This window comes from Populus trichocarpa, chromosome 13, assembly GCF_000002775.5.
Source record: "Populus trichocarpa isolate Nisqually-1 chromosome 13, P.trichocarpa_v4.1, whole genome shotgun sequence".
In the NCBI taxonomy this organism is placed as follows: domain Eukaryota; kingdom Viridiplantae; phylum Streptophyta; class Magnoliopsida; order Malpighiales; family Salicaceae; genus Populus; species Populus trichocarpa.
The window spans coordinates 3,700,173-3,711,195 of record NC_037297.2 but is presented as its reverse complement, the minus strand read 5'-3'; the positions used below and the strand labels follow the sequence as shown (position 1 = coordinate 3,711,195).

At 34.7% G+C, this 11,023-nt stretch overlaps 1 protein-coding gene across 1 annotated transcript; it reads left to right on the top strand.

The window, feature by feature from the left end:
- The first annotated feature begins 1,709 nt into the window (after window positions 1–1,709).
- On the top strand, window positions 1,710–7,038 carry LOC7487706 (germin-like protein subfamily 1 member 17). The gene is made up of 2 exons (XM_024583834.2): window positions 1,710–1,907; window positions 6,315–7,038. The coding sequence occupies exons 1-2, from the start codon at window positions 1,710–1,712 to the stop codon at window positions 6,882–6,884; spliced, it is 768 nt and encodes a 255-aa protein (XP_024439602.1). The 3' UTR covers window positions 6,885–7,038.
- The last annotated feature ends 3,985 nt before the right edge of the window (window positions 7,039–11,023 follow it).

Here is an 11,023-nt window from a genome sequence, read left to right as displayed (position 1 = left end):
CATTCAACTTACTAGAGTATATATCTCTAAAGAAATGACTGATCTCCGTCAGTGCATCCTATATCCCGTTTGGCAACAAATCATGATAAGCTAATGGAATGAGTGTTTGCATGAACATGGCAGTCATGACTCTTCATTCCATACAATCTGCATTCCTCCGTATTAACTAACCTTGATATGTTCGAGGCATGTCCATCGACAAAACGCAAACTTTTAAGCCATTTGTAGACTAGTAGTTGTGTATTTTTCTCTAACACTAAGCTTGCTCTTAGCTATGCGACCCGTGACCCATCACAAACCAACTCCATATTTTTACGGTTACAGAATTTGATATATCCAATCTAGCCTTAATGTTATTATTTGTCTTCCCTTTCACATCTATTGTTGCTACCCAATTTTTGACCCATGTTTTGATATTTTTTAAGAAAAAAAAACCCAAATAGCAAAAAAACAACGAAAACCCTAAAAAATGTATTTTTGATATATTTGCAACGTTTTTAGCATTTTCAACGTTATCTCAAAAGAATTTAAATTTTCAAATGTATTTTGAACGCGTTCAACTTTTAACGCGTTAATTTGACAATCACTGATTTTTCTTGTTGAGTCGATGTTGATATTGCTTGTTTTCAAAAAATTCAAAAATACAAAAAAAAAATCAAAATTTACAAAGGATCAAATATGAAAAGGAAAAGCTGAGGAACCAATTTATTTTTTAGGTTGCTTCGGGACCTAGCAATTAAAAATAACAAAATCTATAAAGAAAAGTGAAAATTTGGAATAAGGGGGAGAAAAATTTAGAAAGACAGGGGGAGGAGAAAATTTTAGAGGGGAAAGGGCAGCCAAAAAAAATAAACCCTAAACCTAAATTATTTCTCTGAAGCCAGGCGCCGCCCCCCTCTCTTTGAAAAAAATAGAGAAACCCCTCTCCCAGCGAACCCGAGACCTGGCCGCCATCTCCCTCTCCCGGTCATCAACACACAGCCCTCATTTCCATCTTCCACAAATACACAGACAAGCCGCCGCCCCACCCCCTTTCAGCTTTTAGTTTTCTTGTCTCATAACAAGCAAAAAGCTTGGCTCTCCATCTTCACTGCAAAAGGAGAGAACCCCACAAAACACACTCCCTTCTCCTCCAAAAAAAACCAACAGCCGCCCCCCTTTTCCTCTGGCAGCCTTCACCCGATTTCCCTCTCAGTGACCGCCCCTCCCATTTTGGGGGTTTTCTCCCTTTTCTTCTCCCAAAATCAGCCAAAGCTTCACCCTTCCCTTGGCCAAAACAGAGCCAGAGAGCCAAAGTTTCCCCCCTCTTCCTCTAGTTTTCTCCACCCGACAGAGGTCGGCCGCCGCTCCTCTCATCTCAGACCGAAACGGCAGCAGCCCCCGTTGTTTTCTGCTCAATCTTCTCTCAGTCCCACCGCGCCAACACCGCCACAGCAACACCTCAGCGGCCACAAACCCACGGTCTTCACCGTCAGCCGCAGCGGTGTTTTCTTCAGCCAGCAGCTGCACAGACGCGACATGAACCCATTCGCCAGTAGTCCCTTGGTCATGTCACCGGCCACCTGAAATAGAAGAAGAGGAAACAAAAAAAGATTTGAAGAGAGAGGAGCAGATCTGAAAAAGGAGAAGGGAGAGAAGTAGATCCGAAAACAGTGAAAGAAAAGGCTAAAACAGACTTGCTTGTTGTATTTTTGGGTGTTTTACAGGTAATGGCGCTGCTCACAACCGATAGGAGGGTGAAGAGGGAAGGAAGCCATTACAGAACTCCCCAAGCTCTCTGGATTTCGCGGCGGCGCGTGAACCCAAGCCCCGCCAGTTGCGGGGGCGCGTGGAGAAGACGCGCCGCCACTGCTCCACAATTCCTGAGGGCCTCGTATGCAGTTCCTAGACTTTTTAGGGACCTTTTTGTAATTGTTACATGTTTGAATATGTATTTAAATTTCTGTTAAATGTTTGCTAGTTTATGTTATTCTGGAAACATGTAATAGGAAAAACATAGTAAAAAGTGATGTTAGAGTGTGTGTTTGTATTTTCTTTTATGTATGTTTTCTTTTAATATTTTAAAAAAAGACAAATAATAAAAAAGAAGAAAAAGAATTCGGTGTTTTAATTTGTATATGGTCAAGTATTTTAAAGACAAATAAAATCATGTTATATTTTTCATGAAAATGTAAAAACACGTTTCTCTACATCTATTGTGGAATTTAATAACTGATTTATTAAAGTTTTAAGAATTTGATTAATATTTTAAATTTTCAAATAACATCAAACTGTAAAGTAGTTTATCTCAGGTAGGGTGCGTTAGGGGTGTTAATACTCTTCCTAGCCACAACTCGTCTCTTACCCTGGAATCTCTGACAACGACCAGTAAATCCAGGTTTTCTAGTAACCCTCAATCAAATACTAGATGGCGACTCTCAAAAACCCTAAATCAAGGAAAACGAACGAAAATTGCCAACGGACGCAGCACAGGGGACATGCGACATCCATGACGGTGTTGAAAATGTTCTCAAACACGTTCTTTTCTATGTGCATGACGTCAAGGTTATGGCGGAGGAGATTGGTCTTCCAATAAGGAAGCTCCCAAAAGATACTTCGTTTTACTCAATTTTAGGTCAAACCAAAATCAGGAAACTTTTGCTTACCTGATTGAAGACCAAACACAATGTCACTGAACTCTGATACAACATCATGCAATTCTTCACCAGAACTGCGTCAACTCATCAATCAACGGTCGAAGACAAACATCTATATTCCAACCAGGCCTGCTCGGACCGGGTATGACAGTAGATAAAAACATGAACTCTGGCCTCATACACATCTCCGATGGCAAGTTATAACCGTGAGTATGACCGGCCAACAAGAATAAGGAGCGGCAAATGACCTGAATGGGTTGAATCCGTCTGTACACTACCCAAGACGCACATTTCTTGATTCAACTGAAAAGTAATGATGCACACTGTTAAAGTGTTTCCATGCTTTGCCATCAGAAGAATGCATCATCACTCCATCAACCACATCATGTGATTGGTGTCATGTCATGTGTTCAGCAGTCCTTGGTGACATGAATAACCTCTGTAGTCTAGGTGTGATTGGAAAGTATCTAAGTTTTTTATATGCCACGAGAGTCTTTCCCTTGCCAATTCTGGGTTTGTAACGGGAATGCCCACATGTTATGCTCTCGGTCAGCTCAACATTTTCAAGGTAGAATAACATGCAGAAGTTAGGACATGTCAATTTTCTGGTGTCCTAAACCGAGAGGTTTCATCATGGACTTTGTAGCATAGAAGTTCTCTTTCAGCCTGTTCCCTTCAGGTAAAATGCTTCTCGCCCATTCAATAATTTTATCATAACCGGCCTCACTCAACCCATGATCTGACTTGATGGTGAACATTTGTGCTACGGCTAATAATTTACCGTGGTCTATGCAATCATCCCATAATGGTTCGTCAGAATCTTTCAACAAATTAAAAAACCTAGTTGCATCTGCATTAGGTTCTTCTTCTACGATTGGACATTGACTGACATTACCTTGATTCATTCTCATTGCATCTATAACCATATTCTTGCAAGAATTACTGTTGTCATTTGCAACTTCATGCACGTTGCTAGCACTAGAAGTTGACCCAACCACCCTTTCTCCCATGTTCTTATTACAAACAAATAGTTCTCCGTGTGCATACCAACACAGGTAATTCTCCATAAACCCTTTGACATCTGGATACAGATACTTTTTATTTTGACACTTCCTACATGGATACCTAATACCGCCTCCAGTAAAATTTCTGGGAATAGATGTTGCAAAATTAATAAAACCCTGAACCCTGTTACAATAATTCATCCTCAACAATTCTTGGGGTGAATCTCGATATATCCATGAACGATCATCAATGACTTCTATCGAACCTCTATAAAATTATGATGACAACATGTATTAATTAACTATGTTAGGTAAATCAATTTCCAAAAATATTGGTTTACCTCGAGATTATCCAACAAACTAATTAAAACTTCTCATAAATATTCATTATGAATTATCAACGTCCATACAAATTTATACATATAAATTTATGAAAATTACAACTCTGCAATAGCATTGATGAAATTTAAAACGGACCCGTTAAACAAGCTATTAATTATTTCACCACAACACATGTAATTCGGTAATTCAACAAAGTTTCAACAATTTACAAACAAATACAATTTTACAAAATCTAAAACAAACCGTAACTAGTACAAAATTATACATTCATACTACAAGTTTGTTTGAGAAATAACAATAAAACATGTACATACACTAACAAAATACATATATACTAAAAAAACAATGAAATTGACATTTAAATGTTAAAATTAAAAAGATAGATTTACTAACAAAAAATGATAAAATCCACAATAAATCAGAACACGGATATTGTGACCACAAAACTTAAAGAAATATGACTTGTGCTGAGAATAGGGGGATTTTTTTTTTAGGGGGGGTTGTTTGCAGTTTGGGAGGGGAGAGTTCGGATGGGAAAAAAGAAGGAGAAATAGGGGAGGAGACAGTCGGCAGACTTATGTTATATTAACTTTTGCCGATGGAATCACCAACAGACTCATATTGTTAGTGGTTCCGTTAGTAATTCTTATGGTGAATTTGTCACGTTACTGTACGAAGATCCCGGTTTGAATCCCTCAGTGATTCCGTCGGTAAAATCGCCCGCAAAAACTTCCATGTCAGCGAACCACCTTTTTTTAAAAAAAATCTATATATTTCGTCTGTAATTTTGTCGGTATATACCGACCGCATTACTCCGTCGGTACATACCGACCGACTTACAGACGGAATAGTATCCGTCAGTATTTATCACCGCAATGTACCGACAGAATTATTTCTTCGGTAATTCTGTTGGTTTTAGGCGAATTTCTGGTAGTGTTCTCCTTCTTTCTACATAGCGGCAACAACAGCAACTCCAGCAAACCGAAAATCGCCACCATTCAGTTTCTTTCTTCTCTAACACTAGCAACAACAGCAGCAGCAGCAGCTCCAACTCCTCCACGGACACCACCACTAGCCGCACGTCAGACCGGCGACGCCAGCTGCACCACCGCTGCACCAAGTAAACACCTTCTTCTCCCCCCTGCAATTTTTTATGTATTAATTTTTGTAAATAAAATAACGCTCATCAATACAACGGGTTATTGAAAGGAAATAAGGAATAAACATCCAAACAAACATAGATTTTCAATAAAAACGGCTCGACAGTAACAAGATCAAATGCAGTAATCTCTTGCTGCCTGTGGACAATATTAGACCTAACTAGGTTTTTGTGGGACCATGTAGCGACTTCTCCATATTCAAATAACAGTAATAAAAATCGCAGGAAAAATCAACGACGATTAAACTTATATACACGAAAATCATCTGAAACTTCCATTGAATTAACTACCCCAGGACCATAAACATTTTGCAACCAAACAATCTTTAGCTCTCGACCAACTTGCCAATGTCAAGAGAATCAATACAAAAACCGAAAACAATGAGGATCAAATTTAACATAGGACAACTTGCCAATGTCAAGAGAATCAATACAAAAACCAAGGAAATGAGAAAGAAAAGATATAGAAGAAGAAAGAAAAGGTTGTCAAAGTCGCACCGTCGGTCTTCCATCAACACTCACCATCTTATACAAATGTCATTGTCGCTCGAACTCCAACACCACCAAGGATGGTGGCATTCCCACATCATAAGAAATCAAACACGCCGCTGAAACACGACAACTTTCTTCACATACTGGTGAGTGGACCGCACTCGTCATCCAATGTTCCACTTCATGTTCACTTTTGTCACTCATATTTATTTTAGTTTCAAATTTGATCATTGAAGCCTCAATTATTTTAAATCAATAAAATTTTATTTTATTTATCCAAATTAAGAATCAATCAAGCACCAAAATTATTTCTTTATATTGCTAGATCCTCCGAACTTGGCAACCAATATAAATCATTAAGTCCAAACTCAAAAAAAACTTAATGTCAAAGGATCTGATTAAAAAATATAAGTCGAGCAACAAAAAAAATTTCCCCTACCCGTTTAGCCCAGTCCCTAATGGTAGCAAATTAAAGAGGATAAACATTTATCTAAACTTCAAATTTAGTCTTAAAAGCTCTAATTATTTTAAATTACTAAAATTAAATTTTATTTTATCAAAATAAACATTAACCAATTAACGAAATATTACACTGAAAATATCATGCATCCTGTATATGTTTTATTATTCCTTTACTTTCCGATATGTTCAATATTCTCTATTAATTGATGACATTTTAAGGGTATCGAATGTCTTTCTCATGCAGTGTTTGTGAATGGCAAATTCTGCAAGGACCCAAAGGATGTTACTGAAAAGGATTTCTTCTCTTCTGGACTCGACATTCCAGGGGACACTTCCGGTCGTGTTGGTTCAAATGTCACTGCTGTCAATATTGAAAAAATTCCAGGACTCAACACTCTTGGCATATCCTTCGCTCGCATTGATTTCGCTCCATATGGCCTGAACCCACCCCACACTCACCCTCGCGCCACTGAGATCATAGTAGTTGTGGAGGGTACCCTCTATGTTGGCTTTGTTACGTCAAACTTGGCTAACGGAGATAATCGCCTAATCACCAAAGCCTTAAAACCTGGAGATGTTTTTGTGTTTCCAACTGGACTCATTCATTTCCAATTCAATGTGGGAAAAACCAAAGCGCTTGCTTTCGCCGGCTTAAGCAGCCAGAACCCTGGTGTAATTACAATTGCGAATGCGGTGTTTGGATCGGATCCACCCATTAATCCTGATGTCCTCGCCAAGGCCTTCCAACTGGACAAGAAGGTTGTCGACTATCTTCAGAAAGCATTCTAGTCGGACAAGAACAAGACACGGAGCAGTAGCCCTGCGATTTCCGATTATATTTGACATGTTCTCATCGTTATTTCCTCTGTCGTATTTGTTTTCATAAATAAAGAGGTTGCTGGATATCCATTGATACTCACTTGAACTTTTACTTAAATTGAAACTCACTCCCTATACTAAAGGTATCATAGAGTTACTCCTATGCCATGTTGCATAAGGTTAAGAGGCAGAACTACCTCCTAGTAATTCGTAAAATCAAGAAACCTTAAAAAAATCTTTTGGGACAGAGAAACCGAGCCAAACCCTTTATAAATTAGATCATATCCATAGGGTTGACCGCTTAATAAGACTCGAATAGTAAGATGACATATACATATTTGTTTATACAATGATCTTATGAATCTATATATAAAAAAAAAAAAGAGAGATTTCATCTATTTTAATGTTAATACCAAAAAAAAATTTCATCGATTTTTTTCTTTTAACATTTTTTTTTACATTAATCTCTAAAAATACATATTTCATCGATTTTTTATTGTTGATGAAAATTTTTCATGTTAATCCATAAAATAAAAGAATTCATCAAGCTATAAGACTTTTGACAAAAAGTTGTGATATTAATTCCTGAAAAATAGAAGATTTTGTTGAAACTTTTTCTAAAGCATTGCTGAAATAACAAACTCATCAATTTATTTTTTATTTCAAAAACATATGAAGCAACCACATATTCAAGACCAATAAACTAATATTTTTCAGCATTGTTTAAGACGTTTTACCTATTATAAATAGGGTTATTTAGCTTGTAATTAGGTTTTTTTAAAAAAAATAAGAGATGGATTAATTATTTAATTAGAAATAAATTATGTATGAGAGTTTTCTCTTACTATCGGTTTTTAATGGAACTTTTTCAAGAACTTATCAAAGATCAACTATCTTTCTAGCTTTTATCTTGACTTATCAAAGAATTAACCAAATTTTACGATAACTTTTATACTTCTCATTCGCCTCTCGTTTATAGACGTTGGCCGGGGGTGGTTACTCATAGTCCTGGTGTCTGAGTATAGGTTATCGTTGTGTTAATCTTAATTCCAGACCTGATCATAGCTTGCTTAGGAGAGGTCGATATGATTGTAGGTTCTCGATTTTCATGTCCATTGGGTTTGTATGATATAAACTTGCTTGGTAGAGAGGAAAAAATATTGGGGAGTTTCTTCTTTCCTAGAAAGTTTAGTCATCAGTTGAGCGTATTTTCATGTTCTAATTGGGGTTATTCTAATTTTTTTCTGTTTTTTTGTTTTTTACGCACCATCAACTATATAATTTTAAACCTTTAACAAGCTTTAATAGATGTTTGAAATATTAAAAAACAAATTTTGTGATTTCCATAGAGACTTCACAACTGCAAGTCCAAAGATAACACGGATAACCAGAAAAAAAATATTTGTCTAAAAAATTCTCAAGTAGACATCTTTTTTAATAAAATTATTGAGACGACAACATAATGAGTCGACCATCAACCCAAGTTAATGTATAAAATCTACAACTCAGGTCATGAGATTGTAATAACTTTATAGAAAGCAAAAAAAATCATATTGGAGCCCAATTCTCAATCAACCCAAAATTAATGATTGAAATTCTCAAGTAGACATCTTTTTTAATAAAATTATTGAGACGACAACATAATGAGTCGACCATCAACCCAACTTAACGTATAAAATCTACAACTCAGGTCATGAGATTGTGATAACTTTATAGAAAGCAAAAAAAATCATATTGGAGCCCAATTCTCAATCAACCCAAAATTAATGATTGAAATTGAAAAAAAAAATCAATCAGTAAAATGACAAAAAAAACTCAAGTCAACCAGGGTTAACCTGCCAAGAATGGATCATAAATTCAGGATAACCCAATAGAAAACAAATCAAAACAAACTACAAAGCTCAATTCCTAATCAATCCAAAATTAAAGGATGAAATAAAAAAATCAATTAAAAAGGAAAAAAATCATGTCAACCTGATTTAACATGTCAAACTCTTGACTCAAATCATGAGATTATGATAACCTTAAAGGAAGCAAACAAAAATAAATTATGAACCTTAATTATCAATCAACCTAAAAGGTGAAGGATGAAATTAAAAAAAAAAACAATTACAAATAGGATAAAAAAATCGATTCAACAGAGTTAACCTGTAAAACTCGTGACTCGGGTCATAAGATTATGATAACTTTATAAAAAGCAAAACAAAACAAATTATGAAAAATAATCCCTAATAAATCCAATATTAAAGGATAAAATTAAAAAAAATAAAAATAAAAAAGGATATTCTTCCAATGAACAATACTTTATATGGATGGGAACAATGATTTTCTCTCCTCAATTAGTTATTGTTAATGTTTTAGATGAAAGAAGAAAAATCATAGTGGCCTACTAGATTTGTGTCCAATGCTATACCATGGGCTGAACCAAATTTGATTTTTTTATACAAAGAAAAGAATATTCACGTATTGCTAGCAACATTTTAAAATAGAAAGAAAAATTTGTGGCTTCATTTGATTATATGAGAAAAAACAACCAACGACAGTACATCCCTATTGGTGGCGTTTCGACATCGTAAAAAGTCGAAGGTGCCGCCAAAACAAAACAATTTTCTTCACTTATTGGTGTGTGGACTGCACTCACCATCCAATGTTTCACTGTCTGCCTGTTTATTTTTGTCCCTCATATTTATTTTAGTTTCAAATTTAATCTTTAAAGCCTTAATTATTTTAAATTAATAAAATTTTATTTTATTTTTTTATATTGAGCATCAACCAAGCATTAAACTTTTTCCTTGATACTGCTACATCCTCATATCTTGGCAACCAATATAAACCATTTAGGTCGAACCCAAAAAAACTTAATATGGAAGGATTTAATTAAAAGAGAAAAGAAGTCGAGCATAAAAAAAATACCTAAATTTTTCCCCTGTTTATTTAACCAAGTCCCTGATTGTAGTAAATTTGAAGAGGATAAACATTTATTTAAGCTTCAAATTTAGTGTAAAAGCTCTAATTATTTTAAATAAATAAAATTATATTATATTTTATCAAACCAAACATTAATCAATTGACCAAATATTTTCTCTATACCTTAAGATACTCATTCATAGAAGGACTGTTAGAGAATAATATAAATCATATCTTGGGACCTTACCCAACAGTTTAAACTATTGGATGGTTCTTTGACATAGTATCAGAGCCTTGATAACCAAGCGGTTACGGGTTTGAATTTCACCATCCCTATTTATTTGATAAAAAAATTAAGCACAAAGTAATGTCAGACACAACAGCTCGTGGTGCCTAAACCTAAATTAATGCAATATTAAAGGACCAACTTATAAGACAAAAATTGAGCCACTAAAATAAAAAAACAAATTAAAAGATAATTGGTTTAAAAAAACAAAAACAGAGAGAGAGAGAACATTATGGAACGATATGTTACAATGGATAATGTTCTCTCTCTTTGGTTACACTAACTTCAAGAGAAGGATTAGGTTGTTTTTAATTTAATTTACTTTAATTAGTGACTTCAAAATATTTTGTAATAAAAATCACACAATTATATCTAGGAAAAATCATTTCCACTATCCAAAAAAAAAATTAATAAAAAATGTCAAAGATATTAATATTTATTAGTAGTTCAATTGGTCAATTAATGATATAGTTTTAAATAATCAATGACCCTCGTTTGGTCTCCATGGCTTCAAAAACAACCATTTTTGTGATAGAATTTTCGGTCATAGCCAAGCAAAATTCGCTCAAAAAGGCACTTTGTGATGGATTTGTGTTAAAAAACAATTGATAAAAAAAAATAATTGACGTCGCGAAGCGCATTTGTGATAGAATTCTAGCGATTATAAATTAAAAATCATGAATTTATTGCTGGGAATTTGTGACATAATTTGCAGACACAAATCAGTCACAAACAAATATAAATAAACAAATTATAAAATTCCGATTAGTCCAAAATGATTCATGTTCATCAAATCATAATAACAACAACAACAACAATAACATCATGATTGTTTTTTAAAATAATTAGTTTTTCTAAAACAATTATTATTAATATTCATGATCATAAAATTTCAAATAATTTCTAGTGACATTAA